The 23,332-nt window shown below is 51.5% G+C and overlaps 6 protein-coding genes across 6 annotated transcripts; 1 reads left to right on the top strand and 5 right to left on the bottom strand.

Annotated features, from left to right (window-relative positions):
• Positions 1-413: 413 nt before the first annotated feature.
• On the bottom strand, positions 414-2,951 carry T310_6130 (DUF221 domain protein; the record flags this gene model as incomplete). Its single annotated transcript, XM_013471025.1, has 4 exons — positions 414-1,657; positions 1,718-2,044; positions 2,112-2,714; positions 2,795-2,951. 4 exons carry the CDS (start codon positions 2,949-2,951, stop codon positions 414-416), a joined length of 2,331 nt encoding a protein of 776 aa, XP_013326479.1.
• A 3,328-nt stretch (positions 2,952-6,279) lies between these two features.
• T310_6131 (uncharacterized protein) lies at positions 6,280-8,055 on the bottom strand (the record flags this gene model as incomplete). Its single annotated transcript, XM_013471026.1, has 2 exons — positions 6,280-7,440; positions 7,615-8,055. 2 exons carry the CDS (start codon positions 8,053-8,055, stop codon positions 6,280-6,282), a joined length of 1,602 nt encoding a protein of 533 aa, XP_013326480.1.
• Positions 8,056-8,513: 458 nt separating this feature from the next.
• On the top strand, positions 8,514-12,117 carry T310_6132 (DNA replication licensing factor Mcm6; the record flags this gene model as incomplete). Its single annotated transcript, XM_013471027.1, has 5 exons — positions 8,514-8,885; positions 8,917-9,673; positions 9,703-10,844; positions 10,907-11,911; positions 11,998-12,117. The coding sequence occupies 5 exons, from the start codon at positions 8,514-8,516 to the stop codon at positions 12,115-12,117; spliced, it is 3,396 nt and encodes a 1,131-aa protein (XP_013326481.1).
• A 324-nt stretch (positions 12,118-12,441) lies between these two features.
• On the bottom strand, positions 12,442-14,836 carry T310_6133 (uncharacterized protein; the record flags this gene model as incomplete). Its single annotated transcript, XM_013471028.1, has 7 exons — positions 12,442-12,579; positions 12,655-12,691; positions 12,783-12,937; positions 13,017-13,193; positions 13,262-13,933; positions 14,002-14,383; positions 14,451-14,836. 7 exons carry the CDS (start codon positions 14,834-14,836, stop codon positions 12,442-12,444), a joined length of 1,947 nt encoding a protein of 648 aa, XP_013326482.1.
• A 1,845-nt stretch (positions 14,837-16,681) lies between these two features.
• Positions 16,682-20,185, bottom strand: T310_6134 (uncharacterized protein; the record flags this gene model as incomplete). Its single annotated transcript, XM_013471029.1, has 8 exons — positions 16,682-17,026; positions 17,139-17,668; positions 17,753-17,795; positions 17,861-18,228; positions 18,489-18,746; positions 18,836-19,383; positions 19,525-19,804; positions 19,936-20,185. 8 exons carry the CDS (start codon positions 20,183-20,185, stop codon positions 16,682-16,684), a joined length of 2,622 nt encoding a protein of 873 aa, XP_013326483.1.
• A 1,044-nt stretch (positions 20,186-21,229) lies between these two features.
• T310_6135 (SH3 domain protein) lies at positions 21,230-23,074 on the bottom strand (the record flags this gene model as incomplete). The annotated part of the gene is made up of 4 exons (XM_013471030.1): positions 21,230-22,558; positions 22,608-22,770; positions 22,834-22,917; positions 22,980-23,074. 4 exons carry the CDS (start codon positions 23,072-23,074, stop codon positions 21,230-21,232), a joined length of 1,671 nt encoding a protein of 556 aa, XP_013326484.1.
• Positions 23,075-23,332: the final 258 nt, after the last annotated feature.

Here is a 23,332-nt window from a genome sequence, read left to right on the forward strand (position 1 = left end):
GATCAGAAATGGTAGATAGCTACCTAAGCTAGCTAGCTGGATAGATAGATTATTTTGATAGATAAAGTGAGGAACTGCATATCGAATTAATTAGTTGAAAACAAAATACATATCATGATAGATTCCATCACCATCGCAGTTGATTGAGTAGATGGATCGTAAGAAAACCAAACCAAATATTAGTGAGCCGTAAAGTTCGTAGATGATGAACTTCACTGACCAAGTAGTAAATAAATATGGGTATCAGATTATTTCTCTCTCCCCATCATCATCATTATTATACCCAATTCGTTCCAAGTATAACGGTTATAATAAACAAAGCATAGGCATTATTAAAGTCAACCAGATCATGTGACGTGTATATATAGAAAGTTTTTCTGTGCGTAAATCTCGTCCAAGACTCGACTGCTTTATCAGTAGTAGATCTTCTCCTCGTAGATCGGCGGCCGACCGTTCTCCTCGTTCCAGTGGAGTTTGTTCTTCTCGTCCAGCCAGGCGTCCTCGTCCGTGATCGGGATGACGCGCGAGCTGTGCGCCACTTCCTGCTTGCTCACGCCGCCCTCGTCGCGAGGAATCCAGAGCAGCGGCAACTGGGCCCTGATCGCTGGGTGGAAGTAGGCGTCGCGTTCCACCTCGGGCGGATACGTGGGCGCTTCCGCTTCGGAATAGACGAGACGGCGCAGAGTCGCGTAGTCGGTGTACTTGTCCGGGCGGAAGAATTTCGCGAATAGGTTGGGCTTCTTCTCCGGCACAGCTGGCAGGACCGTCGGTGCTGGCAGACCTTTCTCCGCAGTGTCGACCTCGTCCTTTGACGGCTCGTTTCTCGTGGAGCTGCCCTGGACAAGGGTGTTGGATTCATCGGTAGTGGCGTGACTGAGCTTGGTGCGTGTCTGGCTGAGCAGTGCCTCCTCCTCGCTCTCCAAGTTCTTGGGAATATACTTGATGAGAGGCTCGAGGGCGCGGTTCAGCGACACGTGATACAAAACAACAAAGACCAGGAATATCACCATCAGGATCAGTGGTCCCAGAGCGATCCGCTCAGCACCCGATCCAATGGCGAACAGACCGATGAGGCAGAGAATCGAAAGGTAACATCCTACTGTAAGGTGCTGGAGCGCACGAGGGTAGATCTGGCCCTGCGTGTCGATCTGGGAGTTGGACACGTAGAGGAGGTTGTAGCGGAAGGCGAAATAGAACAGATACAGACCAATGGTGGCAAACCCGAGAACCAGAGGTGCGATACACGCGTAGGTGATCGCAATCACAGCCAGCAACGACATGGGCGGCAAGACGGTTCCCCAGCCCAAGTCAGCAAGAGACGACCAGCGGTTATACATCTTCCGTGGAGAGTTGTCCAGAATCATGCCCAGGATCTTTCCCAAAATCAGGCCAGTGATTTGAAGAAGAGCACCAGAGGTGAAGGTCAAGCCTTGCAAGATGATGTAGGAGATGTAGAAGTTGGAGGCCTTGGGAAGATGTTGCGCCAGCATTAATGCTGCTGACTGGGGGTTATCGATGATAGACCGCACAACACTTGATGCTGCCGAAGTAAGAGTCACCACGATGAAGACCTGGACCACCTGGAAGCCGAAGTAGGCATTCTGTGTCCACAACTCCACTGCGGCCATGGTAGGCGCTCCGCCCCATTTCGCCATCACTGCCCCAAAGTGGTCAGTCAATGAGGAGAAAAGAGAAAAGGATAAACATTTCCACTTACACCGCATGACGATCGGCACGAGTGCCATCAGCACAGACATCAGAACCGAGGGAAGTAAGCCCGTGATGACACCCAGAATCACCGGTGGCATGTTGTTAATGAAGTTAAGGAATGGGACTATATGGGTGAGATAGTTGATGTTGGAAATGGCACCGACAACAGAGGTGGGAATAGCCCAGAAAACAATGAGAGCCACAACGAAAGCGATTGTCGCAAAGTGGCGCACGACCCGTTCCCACCACATAATGCGAAGGTTGGACCAGATGACCTGAGTCGGATCGATGCCAATATAACGGGGGCTCATGTGAAGGGGAAGGTTGTGGGTAACTGCAAGAAGGTTAGCTATAAGGGAGCCTGCAGAGGCAGTCGATGATGTGGGAGAAACACGACATACCCGCTTGGTAGGCGGCCTGCGCCTCGTACTGGCTGTAGAATTCCACAAAGACGGAGGAAACCAGCTTGGCGTCTCCAGCACGGTGCTTGGCTTGCAGTTCTTCGATCTCGGGCGTCAGACGCTCGATTTCGGCCCTGGCCCAGTTGATGGTGTCGACCTTTTTTCCAATGAGGAATTTCAACCGATGGGTAGGACGGTCCTTGGGTTTTATCCAACGCGCCGCGACCGAACCAGATTCATCATCGGCAGCGGTGGTGTCCTGCTGGCGAGCCTCTTCGTCATTCTTCTTCAAAGCCTTGAGACGAGCGCCATTGGCCTTTTTAATCAGCTCAATTTCGGCACCTTCCAGCTTCATCGCCGCATCCTCTCTCTCTTGGACCTTCTCTTCGAGCTTGCTCGTGTCGGTGGCCATCCAGACGTTCTTGACTTTGTCGTTACCAAAGAGGCGACGAATCTTGCTTTCATTCAGGTACTCTTTCGACACGGCCGTGAAGAGAACCGTCCGCGAGGACATGCGGTTGGCATAGGCTGGAGACAAGGCATACGCCTGGCGAAGATTGATGTAGTAGATGCTTTCCCTGGTGATGAGGAAGAAAATGAAGCCTGCAGCCATGCTAGTTAGCACAGTACGAAGCAAAACAGATCTTTCTTAGAGAGCACAAGCAAAAAGTCATTTCACTAACCAATAAAGATCCACGCGATGAATGCATGTGCAAAGTATCGAGAAAAGTGCAGGTTGTTGGAAATGGTCAGAATGTCAAGCTGCTTGAGACCTGCACCACCCGTGGCATTGACGGGGAACAAAACTGGCCAGGTGATCAGACAGCCAACAAAGCACATGACGGTAATCACCTTGAGGTAGCGGAGGAGCAAGTACGCGTCGAGAGAGTGGTGCTGCAGCACATAAGTATCTGGCAACTTATACATTGCTCGAATCCAGTTGAAGAGGCCCGTGGGTGACTCTGGGGTGCGCTCAGTTGGTCGTAGACTCCCCATGTACGTTCGGGGCATGTATTGCCTGCGCTCCCTGCGACGGAGGATGATAAAAGCCAGGATCATGGCTGCAGCAACAATAATGGAGGGAACCAATGTCGAGACAAGGCCCGACGCGGAGTTCGGGGCATCTTGCGGGTTACTCTAAAAGAGGAGAACTCGAAGTCAGCAAATTGCATCCCAATTTTCTGTATTAAATCATCTTGTCTGCCTTCTTTTGTCTTGCGATGTTTCCTTTTTTTTCTCCCTCATTTGAAGCCAGCGCAATCTCGCAATGGCAATGGATGAATGAATCGCAAGCCAAATGTGTAAAAAATTTAGTACCTACATCGTCTCGAGCCACGATCATCTTGAGGCCCCGAAGGCCATTCTTCGCCAGCGCCATCGTGCGCGACAGATTTTCACGCACTCTCACGCAATGCCGGATAGAAGAAAATGGCGGGATTCCCAGCACTGAGTCTCCTTCTCCGGCAGAGTCTTTGGAGGAAATAGCCCTCAGTTGCTGAACTGGCCGATACAGGGGGCCAGCAGAGAAGAATTGAGCGATGTGGGATGGCGAGGAAAAATACAGGCGAGCAAAAGACGCCTGCTGAAGACAATTAAGAATGGGAGGGGCCGTGGAGATATCTCAAGAATGGACACGGCTCGTTCCCCCGGGCAGTTTTAGTGGCTAGATTGCTAGAATTGAAGCTAAGGTTGTTGTCGATCCTGTCGGCCAAGCAAAGTATGTTTGGGATGCCGAGACTCGTTCGCAAGCCACACGCGTCCAGGACAGCCCAGCTGACATACATGTATGGCGCACTGTCCGACGCCATGATAGCGGGGTCCATTGTGTAATCGATGAACAATTATATTATATCTCCTCTTCATGAATCGACAGCTGGGCATCGACAATTCAAGGCAGGGGTGGGTGTCGACATCATCATCATCGAGGCTAGGGCTCGAGACCATATCGGGCCAAACCTTGCTGCAACAGAAGATCTTAGCGGGCCAGCCCAACCAGGGCCAAGAGATCCGTCGGTCCAAACCACCGGCACTCTGCAGCACTCACCGACAGACTACTCATCCAACACCCATTCATCCTCGTTGGAGTCGTCATCCCGCGGTGGAAGTTCCACCTTATTGGCTGGCAGGAATATAGTTGGTGGACAATTGAGCTTCCAGACCGTGGATGCTGCGCTCGCTAAAACCTCTGCACCGCCACATGTGGCGCTGGCGCGGTGCAACTCGCTAAAGTCTCTAATGATCTTCCAAGGCTCTAGGTAGCAGTGATTGTTGTCAGCTCCTGCATTATTGGGAAGGGGAAGGATTCTTGCTGCCATTTCCCTGGTGATCGGAGACCCCGAAAGCCACAGCAGGCGGTCACATGGAGTCAAGCCAAGCCGCACCAGCCACCGGGCTCGAGACACGCTGCTCACTCGCCACACTTGCCCATTCCGCATGCGGACGGTTTCCCAATAATTCCAAATTCCATCGAGGCCAATTCCCCTGGGCGTGGGATCGACTCTGCATCGGCCAACTTAGCAGTCCCTAGTCTCCACTGGAACGAACTATCGTGCACATGCAAGTGTTAACAACTTGTCTGGATTGTACTCCGTACTCTGTAGAGGGCTTAGGACGTGTTTATAGGAGAATAAACGTGATAGCGTTCTTGATGTTCTCGCCTTGAATATTATTTTCTTGCTCCTCTTTTTTACCCCCTTTGTTTCTTTGGTGGCGAATTCGCTCTGAGGCCCATGGACCAAGGTAGGTGGTAATAGCTTAGGTAGGTACCTAAGATAGCGCAGTCGATAGTCATACGGCGACCTGGTTAGTGCTGCTCGACCAGCGGATTCGCTCCACCGCCATCTCCCTTGCGGCCGAACGGAGTATTGCGATTTGCGAACTAGAGATCGTGTCTTCAAGATCGCGGTAGGACATGCATGTGGGGGAACGAAGCTTAGTTCGAGGACAGATCGGGCATGATTGGCAGGCCCCGATATGGTGCTGACGCGATCAGCAGCAGTGATGATACGGCGTAATAGTACTCCGTACGGAGTACGAAGCAAGGCCCCAGGCGAAGCTTTGGTTTTAGGTACGTTGGGGCCGCTAGGTGCGTCTTCCAACCATCTTTCTTTGGTCACGCGTGCAGCGTGCTTGCCATTTTGCCACGACATCTACGGAGTACTAAGTGCGCCCCAAATTCCCCCGGACGTCTCTCGTGTTCTGCATTCCCCATGATTCGGTGGACAGACACCGAGAATTTATTTCTGCATACTCCATACTCTATGCGGCCTCGATGACTACTAAATCAGTAGCGTTGGCAAGGGCTTTTTGGAGGTGTTACATCCACCATTGTCAACGTGCTACAGCCTACTTAAGGACAACCAAGACAATGTTACACGTGTACGGTCTAACTATATCAAGATTCCAAAGCCCAATCTTGTCAATAAGCAAGTAATGTACTGTACATATACATACATATAAGCGGCCATCCTTCCAACGGCTCTCTTTTTTCACTGTGACGCGGAGAGGCTCGACAACTTCTTACTTGGCGTCTAATATACCAAGTAAGTTCTGCTAAACGCTCTGGATTGTGAACACTTAAGCAAACCACCACAGCAACCCTGAATTTTAACATGCCACCGCTCCCAGATGATGACCTAATCAAGTCCATCCAGTCATGCATTGGTTCAACGCAGGGGCCGCAACATTCCAGAAATGTTCAGATCCCGAGCTGTCATCCCCCATGTCAGGTGATGGCACTTGCAGCATCTGCATACAAGGGTCTTTAGTGGTTGGTTGGTTTATTTCCCAAGAGCGTTGTTGTCAGTTGAATCCACCTGCTGAACCGAGTTCTTGGAACACGGCGATTCTTGACTTTTCCTCAGTACACCCGGCCCGGAAAAAAAAAGAAGAACAAGAAGGAAATAAAAACAAAAGATTTCTAAAATTGGAGGAGGGTTGTGGCGCACTGCAGCAGCAACAGCAGAGCCCATAACGCCGGATTGGTGCTGTCCATCTCATCTTCATTTCGCTCCCAACCGCATGTCGACGGCAATATGTCGGTCACCGACTGCGGATCAGGCGCCTTGCAAGGCCGGAGACTGGTGATTTTGGCTGCCAAGAATCTCAGCAGTTGGAGGAATTTGGTCGTTGGAGATTTCCTAACAAGGGATGCCAAGACCGTAATTTTTCAGGTTATGGCTGCATATAAATCTCGTTCAAAAGACGCCACCCCACTGATTGGTGGAGTAAGCATCAAGTATGCCAGGAGGATCTCACTGAAGCGAAACTGCAGGTCCCCGGGCAGCATCTTATGCATCGCCAAGAGCTCGCGCGTGGACCAGGCCCGTTCGGGCACCCGCATGTCCGCTTCATAACCTTCCTCCAATAGCAACCATACAAAGGATTCACAGGCGGGGTGGCGATGGAGGTCGTGCTGCTCAACCACCTTAGCCAAATGGTCCAGGAAGCGCGCGGTTTTGCTGGGTGTCTCTTGATAATCCCAAAGGGCCGTCGTGATGTAAATTAGAGACGCGGTACGAGACCATTCCATCGTCGGGGTATTCTTGTTTATAACATAACGATGCTTGTCACTAGGAACCGGGGTAGGGTGGGGTCCACTCGAAAGCAGTGTGTACAGTGGACTCCCAAATTGAAATGCAGTCGCGCGCTGAGGAACAAGCGAGAGGAAATGTGTGGTGTTGTGTTCTGCCATCAACTTTTCCGCGCTGCGCAGAAAAGTGACGAGCCATCGCGCGGCATCTTCAGTGATTTTCGGCGGCCGTGGGGTCATGTTGTACAGGATGTAGAGCAGTACGGTTTCGATCAAACGGTTCGATCCTGTCCGTGGTCGCACGAGCTGAACAGCTCTCTGTGCATAGTCATCGGCTTTTTGCTTGCTGCCAAAGCGCTCTTCCTGTAACGTCAAGCCGGTCAAAGCCAGCGCCAAGCTATCTTCGTCGAGCCTGGCGCCGTCCTGCTTTGGATTGTTCACAGCTTGCTCCGCTTGCGCGGTGTAGAACGAAACCAAAGCGTCGTCACGAATGTCATACAGCTGTGCTTTCCACCTAGCGCAATAGCCAAGGATCATGGCCTGAAAGGTAGTGACATGGCGCATTGCCGCCTGAAAGGCCCTGGTTTTCATGTAGGTATTCGGACCCGACCAATAGCTCAATCGGGATGTCCAGTAATCTGCTAATTCATATTCCTGGGGACCAAGTTGAACTGGAAGCGTTTCAAAAGGGTCCTTTCTTGAGGCGCTCAGCATCGTCACTGGTCCTGGAATGGGAACTAGGGAGTGACGAGAGTCCACAGTCTCCGGTCGAGAAGCTGATGTCGACGCATCACTTCCCTGAAACTCCGATGTAACAAGTTAGTTCCATAAACGGGATTCAATTCAAGACACCGTCATTTATCAAAATTATGCGACAGTAAAACGAGGGGGAGGGTAAAAATTATCAACATCATAAAAAAGGGAGGGAAATACAAAAAGAAAATAAAGATGGCGGGAATGCTGAGATCATACCGAACTATCGTCCTGGGGACTCATGTGTCTCGTGGAAGACACCTCGCCAGCAGCCTGAGCATCTGCGTCGGACTTTTTACGCCAAGGAAGGTACCGAGGACCTCGACTGAGCTGTCGATCTGCATGGTTGGCCAGCATATGCTGCCTCCGTTTTGTCTGAATATGATGTCGCATCACATGGGCGCGTTTTTCCCTCGTCGACGAAGCTGAATCGACAAAGAAAAACTCCTGAGTCTGGACGGGTCCTGTGGAGACTGCAGAGCGCTTTCTGGATTTGGACTGTTTCGTAGCCATGAGTCCATCATTGGGGCCTTCTGTGTCCGCAAAGTAAGCATGCTGCCCTCTTTTTCCTTCTATGGAGAATGATGATGATGATGATGATGATGCAAACAGACCTTTGGTCGAAGGCGCAGGCGCGGGAGGCAGAATCGACGCCTCCATCATGGACGGTCGGTGTGCGTGTAGACTTGAGGAGGAATTTTCCGAGCTGATGACCATGTTCAAATACTTGGCGTTTCTCCAGTATGCGAAGAGGCCCTTGGTCCCTCGACAATGTCAGCACCGATGGCCATCCAAACCCCGCGAGGCATCTGGCCCAAGCACCCTAGACGACAGCAGGGCCAGCCGTCATCTGACAGGGTCCCAGGGACAAATTGGTATGCCAGGACTCAGGAGGACGATGCAAGCAATCATTGCTGCGGGCCTCCGCGCCGTTAAAACCGATATATAAACGCAGGAATCGAGCCTCCTAAACTAACGGTAGATCTGAGCAACACAGACCCGCTGCGGTGTCTGGTCCGCAGAGCGCAGCATAAGCGCAGCATAAGCGCGTGAGGAGGGGCACGCCCATTGGCCGTCGTCCCCGGACTCTGGGCATCCGCGCCAAATCCCGGCGCACGATGCGTCTGGGCAGCAGCCAGCAGCCACTGCCAGCCAGTCGGCGCGCCGCAGGATGCTCCCTTGGAGGATGCGCTCGACCTGCCGCGACTCGACCGTTTACCGCAAATGGCATTGTCAGACGAGCCAACAGCCAAGACGGCCGCCAGTTGGCCGCGGCGGAGGGCTGCTGCTGCACGGGCCACTGCCCTCCGGGAACTCGGCAGCAGCCAGTCATGCCGGCCCGGACGATCTCCGGGTTGCCCGATCAGGCAAGTGCAGTGCACCCAAACCACTTAACGCGTGAACGCCGGCCCTACGTTTCTCCGACGCGTCGCGCGTCCTGGTCGCGTCGCAGCCAGCGAGCACTGCAAAGGGAAGTTGCGGATTTTGCTGTATCAACTGCACACCGCTCGCTGCCACCAGCCGTCCTCATTTTCTACAGGAAAACAGGATAGAAGGAAGAAGGAAGAAGAAAAGAAACGCCTGCCTCCCACCCATCTGCAGGCAACGCTCCTGAGCGAACACGACCACAGCCCCCCGTGGCTTGTTCCCGGCCCCGCGCCCACCATGTCTTCTCTTTTCGACGCTGTCCTCCAGTCCGAACTGGGATCGAGCGCCAGTGCAGGTGGCCGTGAACGACAATGGCCTCGATCGGATCAACCGTCGAGCTCCCGGCCGCAGCTCACCTCCGAGACCAATGGCCCCATGAGCGACGTCCAGGGCTTCCCCGATGACGAGGTCGTCGGCCCTAACGGTGCCGTGAATCGTCTTCGGAATCCATACGCCTCAGCGCCCCCGCCAGTCGTCGACCTGGCCGGAGAGAAGGTCCAGCAGGCCTTTGAGGACTTTCTCGAGACGTACGTGGAGGAGCCTACGTCGTCAGCTCCGCCGCCTCCTTCCTCCTCGCAGATCCTCAGCGACAAGTACTACATAGCACAGATTCATGGGATGGTGAAATTCAACCTCTCCACGCTGTACGTGGATTTCAACCACCTGAGTTCTGCAGATAACCAGATCCTGGCGGACGCCATCGCCAATCAGTATTACCGATTCCACCCTTTCTTGATCCGAGCATTGCACAACCTCATCGCCAAGTATGAACCCGAATACTTTGCCTCTCACCGTCAGGCTAGCAGCAACTCCTCCCAGCCGAGCTCTTCGGTCATGGCGGCCAATGCGAGTGTGTCCGATAATCCAGAGTTGGCCAAGTCGATTCGAGGCAGGACGAGGCACCAGCAGACAGACAAAGTGTTCGCGTTGGCATTTTACAACCTCCCGTTGGTTTCCAGGTTACGGCAATTGCGAACCTCTCACATCGGCAAGCTGCTCTCCGTCTCGGGCACGGTGACCAGGACATCGGAAATCCGCCTGAGCTTTCTCTGGGAACGTTCATCTGTGAGGCATGCAAGGCTCCGGTTGCCAACGTTGAGCAGACCTTCAAGTATACCGAGCCATCTCAGTGTCCAAACCCTACTTGCGGTAACAGGACGGGTTGGCGTCTCGACATCGGGAAGAGCACATTTGTCGACTGGCAGAAAGTGAAGCTGCAAGAATCGTCCCACGAAATCCCTACGGGAAGCATGCCGCGCACAATGGATATCATTGTCCGGGGGGAGATGGTTGACAGAGCGAAGGCAGGTGAGAAATGCATTTTCACCGGGACCCTCATTGTGGTTCCAGATGTCAGTCAGCTCGGTCTGCCTGGGGTACGACCTGAGGCGAGTCGTGACAATGGTGCCTTCCGGGGTGGAGATGTGGGTGGCGGAGGTGTTACAGGCCTCAAATCCCTGGGAGTCAGGGATCTCACCTATCGGTTAGCATTTCTTGCTTGTATGGTCACACCTGACTTGACCACCCCCGGTCAGCCAACAAACCAGCAATTGAGCGGCCAGTCGCACAATATAGTGGCCTCTTTGAATCAAATTGATCAGCCTTTGGAGGACGACGAAAAGGCACAGGAGACGCTGCTTCAGACCATGACTCCGTCTGAGGTCCAAGACTTGAAGAAACTCGTTCACTCGGAATATATTTACTCTCGCCTGGTGGATTCGATTGCGCCTATGATCTATGGGCACCGACAAATAAAGAAGGGTCTTCTGTTGCAGTTGATTGGTGGAGTGAGTAAGAACACTGAGCAGGAGGGCATGCAGCTGCGTGGCGATATCAACATCTGCATAGTGGGTGATCCATCCACGAGCAAGAGCCAGTTTTTGAAGTACATTTGCTCTCTCCACCCACGAGCGGTTTACACTAGCGGAAAGGCGTCGTCTGCTGCCGGTCTGACTGCTTCCGTGGTGAAGGATGCGGAAACTGGCGAGTTCACCATTGAAGCTGGTGCCCTGATGTTGGCTGTAAGTTGGAGATCTTATGCCCCCCTTATGAATGACACGACATCACTGACACGAGTCTGCAGAATGGTGGAGGCATCTGCGCCATTGATGAGTTCGACAAGATGGACATTAGCGACCAGGTCGCCATCCATGAAGCTATGGAACAGCAGACTATCTCGATTGCCAAGGCCGGCATCCACACCACACTCAATGCGCGCGCTTCCATCCTTGCTGCTGCCAACCCAGTTGGCGGTCGATACAACCCCAAGGCGACGTTGCGGGCGAATCTCAACCTCAGCCCAGCGATCATGAGTCGATTTGACTTGTTCTTTGTGATCAGGGACGAGCCTAATGAAACAGTAGACCGCAACCTAGCGGAACACATTGTTAATGTCCACATGAACCGGGACGAGGCCGTTCAGCCAGAGCTCAGCACCGAGCAACTGCAGCGGTACATTCGATTCGCACGGACTTTCAAGCCTGTGTTCACAGAGGAAGCGAAGGCCCTCCTGGTAGAGAAATACAAGGAGCTCAGGGCCAACGACGCTCAAGGTGGTATTGGCCGCTCCTCCTATCGAATTACTGTCCGACAGCTGGAGTCTCTTATCCGACTGTCGGAGGCTGTCGCCAAGGCAAACTGTGTCGAGGAGATCGTTCCCAGCTTCGTTCAAGAGGCGTACGATCTCCTCCGTCAGAGCATCGTCACTGTTGAGAAGGACGACGTTGATGTTGGTGACGAAGAGGAAGAGGCCGCCGGAAGGCGCGATGATGGAGACGATGAAATGGCTGATGCTCGTGATCGCGATGGCGATAGTCCTATGCGTGACGAGGGCGAGGACGGTGCAGGCCAGCAGCAGCAGCAACAACAATCGCGACCCAAGACCAAGATCACCTATGACAAGTACATGAAGATTCTGAATCTCCTCGTAAGACGCGTGAATGAGGATGAGTCTCGGACCGGCGAGGGCGTGGAACAAGAGGAGCTGCTGGTATGGTACCTGGAGCAGATCGAGTCAGAGCTGAACAGTGAAGAAGACCTGGAGCGCGAGCGGGATCTCGCAGTCAAGGTGTTGAAGCGTATGGTGAAGGTTCGTAATTCATCCATCCATCCATCCTGTCACCTCTGTCACGAAAAAAAAAAGGCAAAGCTGACTCGCACTCTTAACAACCACAGGATAACATCCTCATGCCAATCCGCGGCGAGGGTCTCATGGACGAGGATGGCCAACAGCAAGGACAGAGCCAATCCGTCGTCTATGTTCTGCACCCAAACTGCGCCATCGAAGAGATGTGATGTTGATCTTTTTTTTTTACCCTTTCACATTATTATTAAAATAACTATTAACTTCCACTGAGTTAATAATGACTTTTGATCATATTGAAAGACTTATAGTCAAGACTCAAGAAAGTTTTAGGTAGGGAGGTAGGGAACGGCAAAAAAAAAGGGCATGTGATGTGATTATATGTACTGTACGGTACGGAGTAATGGGTGATGTGATGAGCAATGATGACTTATTTAACCGAGTTCCTTGTTCATTGTTGCTGTCTTTGATATTGATTTTTTTTTCCTCTCCAGAATCATGTAACTAGCTAGTTTGAAAGAAAGAATTGGCATGAGTCATAATGTAGTGGCATCTATATCCTCCCAGCCCGGCAAGCGAATTTTATATGCGTTTAGAAAACTCCCGAAATGTAGATATCTAGTACGTATGTAAATGGGATCATTCCCAAATGAATCTGCTAGAATCCCGTCCGTCTATTTGGTTTTTTTTTTCTAAGTATGTTCCCTATCCGGAATAATGATAAACCCATCCTTTTCGTTCCCGCTCACCTCGCCGAACAACTCGAGGAGATGTGGGATGGTATCCCTAGTAATTAATTAATTGTTTGTTAGTTAAATGAAGTGAATTGAATAGACAAACAAAAAGGGAAATTCTAGTGGAGAGAGTGTGACAATACCTGTTCGAAAGAGCCTCCACTCCAATGGCGCCTTCGATCTCTTGGGTCTTCTTCTGCTGCAGTTCTAGCATGTAGTCGTCGATCGTGTCCTTGACGACGAGCTTGATAATTTCCACGTTCCGCTCCTGGCCGATGCGGGAAAGACGGCAGAATGCCTGGTGTGGGTTGTGAGGTTAGAAAAGAAAAAAGAAATGAGATATTAGGAGGCGTTGAGCTTATGCGCGCAGTACATACCTGCTGCTGAATCGCTTCGTTCCACCACGGCTCCAAAAGAATGCATTTGTTCGCCATCGTGAGGTCGAGACCAATTCCGCCGGCTTTCAGAGACGCGATCATCACCCGGATATTTTCGTTCTCCTGGAAGTCGCGGATGCTCTCATCCCGGCTCGTAAAGGACATGCTTCCAAGGAGCTGAAATGCAGTCAGCACAAGTCCAATTGATTCCTAATGATTCAGATAGAGTGAGCTGCTCAACTTACGCAGGTGTAACCCCAGTCTTCTTGTATGCACATCGAGCCAAAGATGGTGGCCATGACACGAAACTGGGTGAAAATCACCACCTTCGTATCAGGCGCCTCGTGCAGCCATTCGCGGATGATCTCGCGCACTTTGGTCACTTTCGCGCTCGGCATCAGGTGGCCTGCGATGGCCATCCAATCCTTCGTCTCGTCCGCCTCGTTGCTCTCGTCTCCGTCATCTTCTTCATCGTGGTTATTAGAGTTGAAAATGTTGCGAGCGGCTTTCTTCTTCTGGCTTCTTGCGTGCTTCTTCTGCTGCTCTTTCTTCTTGTTCTTCCCCTCCGCCGCGCCTTTCTGATTCGGCGATTCTGCCTCGGGCATCGGATCCAGAAAAATTCTCTCAACAGGACCACACGGTGCGACTTCTTCAATTGGGACGTCACACACAGGACAGACGGTTCGCCCCTCGGTATCTTCGGTCGACCCCGCCAGGCTCAGAAGACAGTCTTCGCAGAAAAGGTGCATGCATGAGCTGACATGCGTCTCCATCGGGATTGATTTGCACACGGGGCAACACATCCCCAACAGCTGCAGGTCTTCATTTTCGCTGCTTCGCAGTTCCTCCATGAACGCCCGAAACTGGGCCACGAGCTTCTGGGCATTCGGTCCTGGTCGTCGCTTAGAGCCGCCTGACTTTGGCTTTGTAGATCCGAATTTCTTATTTGTGACAACTTGTCAGCAATCCCCCTACCGCTCGTTACCCTGCGTCTGGAAAGCATGATGTTCAACCCGATTTCTATGCTTTTTCGATCCTCCTTGGCGGTTACTCTAGCCTGCCGCCGGCGTCGCTTGGGTGCAGACGGGTTGGAATCGACAGGGCCAGTTGCGGACGTGGCAGTGTCTTCATCAATTGGATCACTCTGCCCATGAGGCCGTTTGAGAGCAGTTGCTGCTGTATCTTCTTGAGGAACAAAAAGGTCATTATCATCATCGTCAGGCTCGTCGATTGGCTGATTTTGAGAGCTCTTGCTCAAATTGTTCCCTGCTGAGAAGTCTCTTCTGGCGTCTGTCTTCATCACGTTTCGCGGCCTCGTACAAAACCCGTTCCTCCATTGTTGGTTTTTTGAGGGCTTCAAACCATGTCTTCACTGCTTCAAAGCTAGTGGCCGTGTAAGAATATATTCGAGAAGAGTGCTTGCTTTTGACTTACTTTCCCGAGTCTTCGTCTGCCAACGCGTTCTCTTCAGCAGCCCAGTCCACGTCGTCTGGGTTAGTAGGCTCTTCACGAGGAGTACTCTGAGCAAAATTCTGCGGTTGCTGGAGCCTCAGACGTGCTCTAGCAAGGGCCCCTTTTGCCTTAGCCTGTAGCCTGCGCTCATTCACTGTTTCAAGCAGCTTGGCGTCGATGTTAAGGGGCATATTTGCAGGTGGAGGAGGTGGGAAGCTGGGATTAGGGATAGGCGGTTGTCCTGGCTCAGTATGAGGAAGGAGGATATCTGGGACCGGTAATTCCTGTGATGCAACCGGTTCGTCTGATGTGGTAGGTCCGGTTGAAGCAGCAAGGTGAACTGGATATTCACCTCCGGACGGATCCATTTCGAAGGCCATGAAGAGCTTCAATGAGTGAAATTAGAGAAGGGAAATTGGGAAAGGATAAGAATGAGAGAAAGTGGTTTTTGGAGAAGCCTCTGGGAGATATATGATGAGTAGTAAGGATGGAAGTAGGGCAAAGGGAGGGATCAGATGAGCGCTAAGGAGGGAAAGTTGGGGAAAGGACAAATGAGGTAAAGATGAGAAGCAAAGGCGACATGTAAAGGCGAGAATATAAATAAAGCAATAGTCAACAACGAGAAATGTCTTCAGTGATAGAAGTGAGAAGAAAAAGGGAAATAGATGGTCGAGTAAAACGAGTAAAAGAGGAATGAGAGGAGATGACTGCAAAACGAAGTTCAGCAAACTTGTCCTGAGCTCCAAGCAACTCAGTTATCAATAGAGCAGCTTCCGCATTGGCCTTGCCGTTCTCTTAAAAAACTGTCAGAATAATAGGTTGTGAGGGGCTCTCAGTCGGCTTGGACTCATCTGAACTTGTAGTCAGAGTGTCCTGGTTCGAGGTCACAACTAAAACAAGAATGAGCAGGATGTAAGGTCTGTATTGTTGCAGTTGGATATGGCTCGCACGTAAGACCGTAGCCAAGAAGAGTGCTTACTTTCCAAGCCCTGTCAGCCCAGTCCACCTCGTATGGACTAATAAGAATTTGTCTGGACGTCTCTAATGGTATTCGAACCAAACAATCCAAGTCGATTTTGTTGGTCTTGATCGCGGTCGTCGTGCCTGTATCTGGTGTCGCTGGGGAGGGGAGACGGGTTGGAGCTGGCAGTGTGATCTCAGTTGTATGGCTCTGAGGCTGTTTGCGAGGAGTTGCTGCTATATCAACTTGAGCACAAAAAAGGTCATAATCCTCATAGACAGACTGTGTAGACCGTACCTTGGCAATTGCCCATTTTCCTTTGGCCTGTCGTATGCGCTCATCAACTGTTTCGAGCATTTTGTCATCGATATGGTAGGAGATTGTAAAAAATTGGTAGGCTCAAGCAAGAATTGGCTTGGTCTCGAGAATTAGTAAGGTGGTGGGAGAGAAAAGGATCGAAATATTTGTTGAAGTGATGAACAAGAGAGTGTAAACAAAACGGAAAAGTAGAAATGAAGTGAAACAGAAAAGGAAGTGAGATTTGTTGGTAGCTAATATAAGTCAAGTGGTGGATATTGCTCACCTTGAAATCATCTCAGGTGTTTAAACAGGAAAAGAGAGGACAACAAGACAAACTCAAGCAGGTAGTGCTGGTGATTGTGACAGAAGTCACATAAAGAATGGACAGATCGAGGAGAGAGGGGAGCCGACTTCAGAAATATCTGATCGACTCAGTCATCATTGCTGGCAGTTTGCACTGCATAAGTATAATGAGTGGGTAGTGATTGCTTTGTGTGACGTGAAGAGGCAATGACAGAAATTGAAATTCATTTTCCCATCCCTAGATACCTGGGCCAGATAGGTAGCCAACATGACCAGTGCAAATAGTTAGGCTCTTGCCCAATACGAGGATGATATGATCCTGCTTATAGGTCACTGTCTCTTTCTCTCATTTGTCTATCTACATCACCTTTTACTACATGATCAACCTCTTTCCTTGTATGCTCACAGCCTCATGTCATCTAAGTCTGTTTTCACTGTAGTCTTTGAAGAGAATTTTATAAACTTAGCCAGAGGATGATACCTATCTTTCACAACTAGTGTTGCCATTAAGAGTTACTTACCTCTTTCACTACTATTACAGTACTGATCTTAGAGAGATAATTAATGCCCACCGTCTATAGACGTCTTCCAACCTCCCCATTTTTTATATGTACAGTACAAGTTTAACGATAAGTTCATTACTGTTCTTCTATGGAGACAACCGCTCTATCCGCCACTTGAAAGATTCGCCTTCCTGCGCCTCGGCGTTGGACTGTCCTCCTGTCTCGACCCGCACGTAGCGGAATCGGTCATGCAGTCGACTCTGTCGGCCCTGCCAGAACTCGACTGACTCGGGGACAATGCGCACGCCGCCCCAGAAAGGCGGCAGAGGGATCTCCTCCTTGTCTGCGAATCGCTCTTCTATCTCTTTGACGCGCTGCTCCAGCACAGCGCGTCCGTCTTCGATATCTGCGCGCTCTGTGCCCTTTGCCCCCAGCTGCGGCCTCGCTCTTCCGTCGTAGAGGCAGCGTCCCGGGCTCCGCCGTCCAGAGCACTTTACTCTGCCAGCTCGCCCAGGCGCCGATTTGACTGCCGCGTTCCCTCGTGCGCCAGTACATCTCGCTCTCTTCCCTCGTGAGCGGCTCGATCAGGCCCTCGATCCTCACTTGGCGCTCCACCGTGGGCCAGAAAAAGGTCAGTGCTGCCCATTTGTTGCCCTGGTCGAACGGTTGATCCTGTAGCCCTTGTGCAGCCGCCGCACTGATACCATCTGGTCCAAGCTGGTTGGCCCCTCTCCCAAACACCTGGCCACCTTTTCCCTCCCGGCTGCCCCAATTGCTGTAGACGACCCACCCTCTCTCGTCCAGCTCTTTGAGATAGACCACGCGAGCACTCACGCGACCAGAGGGTAGAGACGCCGTTGCTAGGGTACATGTCTCCGGCGCTGAGGAGGGAGAAAGACGCGGATCTTTGAACCACGAGTGGAACTGATGGAGAGGGTTGGTAGGATGTAGTTGCGAGATTGTGAGCGGCGGATTGATTACAAACTGGTGCGCGCGAGCAGGATGAGACAGAAGTTCCTGTTGGGTGGCCGAAGTGGGCGTCGATGTGTCAGAGCGAGATATCTCCTCCGCAAGGCGAGAAGTCGCTGCCTTCGCACCCTCGGCATCGGGTCCTTGGATGTCGCCGGGGGCGACTGCAATCGATAACATCAGCTATACAATCCTGGACAAGACCTTCCGCACCGACAGAAGTTTGCCAGCAGGTGGGTGAAACATACAGACCAGCCTCTTTGGATGGTTGGAGGAGCTACTTGGACCTTGCTGCTGCGTATTAGCTTGGCCTTCTTTTCTCATTCCCACAGAAAAATAACCTGCACGCAACTTACCTTGTCTGCCGTCATAGTAATCAGGCGAATTAACCTTCTGTAAATCCCTCCAGAGAAGAGACTAGTCCGATTGAGCGGTAATAACTTGAACCTCAATGGCAGGGTCGAGGGGCGAACAGGCATGAACCGAATTCGGAGGATGACGAGCGGGAAGAAGGTCAGTAGCCGCGGCAAGAGAGCGCAGGACCAGGAGCGAAAGGAAGAGAGAGGTAGAGGCTGCAGTTCAATGAGGAAAGGAGCCTGTTGACAGGGACAAATGGGCCAGAGGGTGAAGTCGGGCAGGACGGCCGACAGACCTGCGGATGACATCGCCGTGGTGGGGCCACTGCGGAGGAAGCAATTAAAGTTCGGAGATAATATTAAATAATCTACACTTAGTTTAGTTCAACCACTCTGATCTTCGATTGTCTTCGAATATCGAGCTCAAGTTGAAATTTCCTAGGTAGTTACTAGGTCCTCACATGCACCTCGATAAACCAATTATACCTATCCAATGGTATTTTTTTTGCTGGATCGGATAATCCTTTCCATCCACATGCATACCTGTAAACAAAGCCCAATGGCATCATTGTGCGCATGTTTTCACTTTCTCTGTGTCTTTGCAGAACTTGCGACGTCTGCTACAGACTTGCCCTTGCAGTGCTAATTCCAGCAGTCGAGAGTATTTTCTCTTCCGTACTATCCAGTCTCTCCTGCGTCGTCCGGTACAATCGTGGGATCCCCGTCTCCTCAAAAGGGACATCCTCTAGAATCATCTTAGCGATTCCCTTGGCAGAAAGGAGGATTTGTGGCATCCCATGGCCCGAGAAGCCGGCGATAATCAGCTGTCCCGGCTTGCCTGGTATAGGGCCAACGTGCGGCAGGTAGTCACTGCAATAGCCCATCACTGGGAGAAGGTTTTGTCGTCAGTCTCTTTGTGAGCTCGTATTATGAAACAAAGCGTCAAAAGGGCTTGTGTGTTTGCTTCACACCAACCTCCAGTCCACACTCGATCCGTGTATGCTCCGCTGTCCTCCCAGCCTCGGAAATGCCGCTGCATGTAGCCGTCAAAGTAGTGCTTCGCAGAATCTATGAGCTGCGAATCATCGAAATTGTTATACCAATTCTTCGGATCGGAGAGATAGTCCTTTCTCGCTCCTCCGACGATAATGCTGCCGTCAGGGCGAGGAATCAGGTAGTCGTACAGCGCAGCGCTCCAACGCAGGCTGTACGTATTAGGAAGATGTGGCGCTGGCTTGTCCTTCGGGGTGACGATCCGGCTGCAGATTCCACGAACGGGGACAATCTTGCCCGCATACTGTGGAGCGAGCGCTGCGGTGTAGGCATTTGTCGCGTATACCACCTTCTTGGCCCGGATCGAGCCCCGAGACTGGGTGACGACAGTCCAACGTCCCGTCGAGGCATCGGGCGTTGCTGACACCTCAGAGACGGGTGTGTGCGTCTGCAAATTGACGCCCCGGGAAACGGCAATTTTCAGGAGATGAAGCACGAGCTTATACGGCCATACATGACAAGCAGTGAAACTGAAACAGCCTTTGGCATTTTTGACTCCAGATATCTGCCGTTTTCACCATATGGCAAGTTTAGTCAGTTCTTTCGAATCATCTTAGAGACTAAAAATTAAGAAAATACTTGCCCTCTCCGCTTTCGATTCTGGTATATACTCCACATCCAGGAGAGTGGAAACGCCGGCTTTCACTAGTTCATCATAACCTTGTTTCACCTTCTGGCAGTGACTCTCGTCCAGAAGAACGTCCACCGCGCGAGTGATATGGAAGTCGCAATCAATATTCTCTTTCTCGACGAGCTGTTTCATGGCAGGGATATGGGCCGTTTCAAACCTGGCCAACTCCACCGCTGCTTCAAGGCCGTATTTTGGGGCATTGTTGATGATAACTTGGTACGGACTCGGTTTCAAGTGCCCGCCTGCGTCGTTCAAACGGACTAGTTAGTTCTCTTTCTCCTAGGACGTGTCATGAGAAGCCAACAGCAAGTCCTGCGAGAAACAGGAAACTTAACAATGAAAAGCAGATTGAGATTGATTTATTCCACAAGGATATAAGTATGGAACTCACCATTTCGCCCAGTTGCCCCCGAACACGCCTGTCTGGCTTCGAGGATCACAATTGATGGCGGAGAGGGGTTATCCTCCAGGAGATAATAGGCGACGGAGGCGCCGGCGTACCCGGCTCCGATGATCACAATGTCACATTCGGCAGGAAGCTCCTCCGTAGAACGGTGACTGTCAAGATCATGGGGCTGCGTTCTCCAAAAGGAGAGGGTGCTGTTAGGCACAGGGAAGGGTTTGGAATCTAGCGTAGCCATCGCTGACGAGCGAGAAGATGGTGAACTGCGAGATGGAACTGAACTATTCAAGATCAGAATTTCTCCTTTCCTTTATCTTTTTTTGCAGAATTTCCTCAAACGTCCTGTTCTGCCGTCTCAAGTTCGTGATTGTCTGGATGTAAATAAAATAAATATAAGAAGCGAAGATAAACGAGGCCAACCAATATCGATATCGATAGATTCAAGATCGAGATAAGATACACTGATAGCCATGTGGGGCGGGCCGGCAGCGTCCCAAGTTCACCGTCCCAAAATAACGACCTGCCTACTCTGTAGGTAGGTAGAAAGAATGCTAGTAGTAGGAAAATCAATGGAATCGCAAAGACCACACAACTTGGTCAATCAATGCAGTCGAAGTACATACAATATCTACATTTGCTACATACGTAGATACAGAAGATATCTAAAGGGAATGCACTTCATTCCCGTTGCCTTGAGCCCTCATCGCTCTGCGCAAGAGTTTGCGCAGAGCACCACCCAGGCATCAGAAGAGAAGTTGTGAATAAGGAATTAGAGTCCAGTCAACCAGGATGGAAGTTAAAAACAAACAACGCGCTTGCGTGCTTGAAGAAAATAAATAACAAAAGGGACCAACGGCAAGGTTATCGCCATAATGGGGTATAAAAAAAAGGAAAAAGCTAAGCAAATCATCTCGCTGAGCCACCCAGATTTCGCCTTACAGGTCGTCTACGGACGTCAATCGACATCTCAAAGGGCTCTGCAGCGGAAACTCGATGTTCGAAACCAGCGCATCTTATGAACAAGGCAAAGGTAAAATGATACTGCGAAGAGGCTCGACGGTTGGCAGAGGCCCCAGAATTGGAATTCTTTGGCGTGTCTGTCGGAGAAAAGGTGATGCCGGTACGGGGTCATCTGAACCTGAACATGGGCTCTGACGAACGGGTTGTTTGAGGTGAAAAAGTTCCAAAGGGGGGGAAAAAAAAAGAAGACCTCACGCAACGCCGTAAAAAGAAGAGGATAAGAAACCATCGTCAAGACATGATGCCGCATGAAACGTGTTCTTCAGATCAGAAGTGCATTAGGATGGCGGTGAACCAGCCTCAGCTGCCGCATCCCCTTCAATGATCTTTCTCCAATGTTGCGGGAGACACACACAAACAAGCTGCAGGAACCGTTAGTTAGCTGTAAGGAAGAGGGGAAATCAGCAGATGTACTGACCGGGAACGCCTTGATCTCTGCTCGAGGCGGGGGCGATGAGCCTCGTTTCTCTGATCCGTTGGAAACGCCACTATCCCGTTGGGGATTGTGCTTCGCATCAAAATCCTCTGCCCTCTCATTGAGACGAACGCCGGTTGCCCAGCCATCGTCCCAGATGCCAACAACCTTCAACATATCTCCTCTTTCTAATTCGAACTCGTCCGCCGCGCGAGGCTGATAAGCCCACAACACTGAGACTGCGTCACCTGGATGAATATCATCCTGCGAGTAGTAGTCTCGGAAGTAAGCAAGCTGTTCCGACTGCCCGCTGGTAACGCCGTCGGGAGAGGAGACCTGCCCAACCGTGCCGGAATGGGGAGAATTCTCGCCCTCCATGGCCAACACCGAAGTGCTGGAGAGCGAACCGTGACGCCTCCCAGCAGTAGGGGGACCACGCCGAGACAGACCTCCAGGGCTCGCCCCCAGTCCCTCCGAGTCAGAGACGTCACTGTACTTGGTCGTACCACCTCTGGTGGTAGCGGTGTGAGTGCGAGTCGAGCCGTCCGATTCAGCCTGTAAAGCCGACATTCGGGCCACTCGTCCTCCTGGAACCGGCTCGAAACTCTTCTGACTGGTGGGTGCAGGAGCATATTGCATTGGGGCCGGGCCTGTTCGGTGCGGGTTCGGCTGATTTAAGACGTTGCTTCCCTTCGCTGCGTTGCGTCTGCGTAGACAGACGAAAAGGAGGGCCAACAAAGCCACCACCAACGCAAACCCAGCCACGGAACCTATTGCAATGCCGGCAATTTGACCCCCAGAAAGATGGTGGTTCGAATTGGTGGAGTTGGAAGTCGCTGTTGGTAAGGAAGTAGATGTAAACAATGCCGGCAGCGTGGTTGGCGACGGAAGGTGAACGTTTGCGCAACGACCCGTGGCATTTGAATTTATACAGCACGAATCGGTTGCATTGGGAGAACTGGCTGCGCAATAACTGCAGAGACCCAAGAGATTCGTGCCATAACCACACTCATCAGGCTCATTTTGGTCCCCCGGAATACAGGATCCCGAGAGCGAATCTGCAGGCAACGCGCAGTTGGTAAAATCGGCGCGAATTTGGCTCACGTAGTTGGACTGGGGCGTGCCACAGAGCTGGGAGTCCACCGTAATCTCCTCCTCACTAGTCGCAAAGAGAGCCTGCAGGAAATCAGTAAAAGTCCTGGAGAGGGAAGGCCAGGGTACGAACGCAAGTATCGGCACAGAGAGGCATTGACTGCTCATTCGAGAGACCGCACGGGGTTTTGGAGTTCTGCACAATGCCATTGCAAATTACGCTGGTCGTATACCGAGCATAGTAGTCTCTCGTGTCGGTAAGATTGACTTTCGAACATCCTAACAGCTGCTGATATCTAAGGTGAAGAAGAGACGATCAGTCCTGGCCAAGATGGATCCCCCACTGGAGCGGAACATACTTCTCCTTGACATAGTCGGATTTGACGTAGTTGCTCAATTGCTGGTCGAACTCGTGGACGTTTGAAACATAGGCGAGAAAGGGACTAGATGAAGCGACCGGTCAGCCACCTCGGAACCGCACAGTCGAAATCGAAGAGAAGCATACAATTGCGCAACAAGACTGGGATCGGTGGAAATCGAAGAAGCATTAAAAGCAGGACAGGTCGTGGAACCAGCAAGCGAAATGCAGGAGCCCGACATGGTGGGCCGGGTTCTCCGAATTGACTCTCAAAATCCCAATGACAACCGGACAGAGATCTCTGGCAGGCCAATCTGCTTTTCCAACACTTGACAGTCGAATTGGAGAGCACAGGTTCCTCACAGACTCGTCATGTCGGCTTGTGATCGGGACTCGAGATTCAAAGGGCGGCCGCGGCGCAACGAAGGTAACAGGAAAAGAAAAGGGGCAAAAAGGAATCGCAGACCGGCAACGGCCTGAAGAAAGCAAAACGTAACGAG

Source organism: Rasamsonia emersonii, assembly GCF_000968595.1.
Source record: "Rasamsonia emersonii CBS 393.64 chromosome Unknown ctg1118621760366, whole genome shotgun sequence".
In the NCBI taxonomy this organism is placed as follows: Eukaryota; Fungi; Ascomycota; class Eurotiomycetes; order Eurotiales; family Trichocomaceae; genus Rasamsonia; species Rasamsonia emersonii.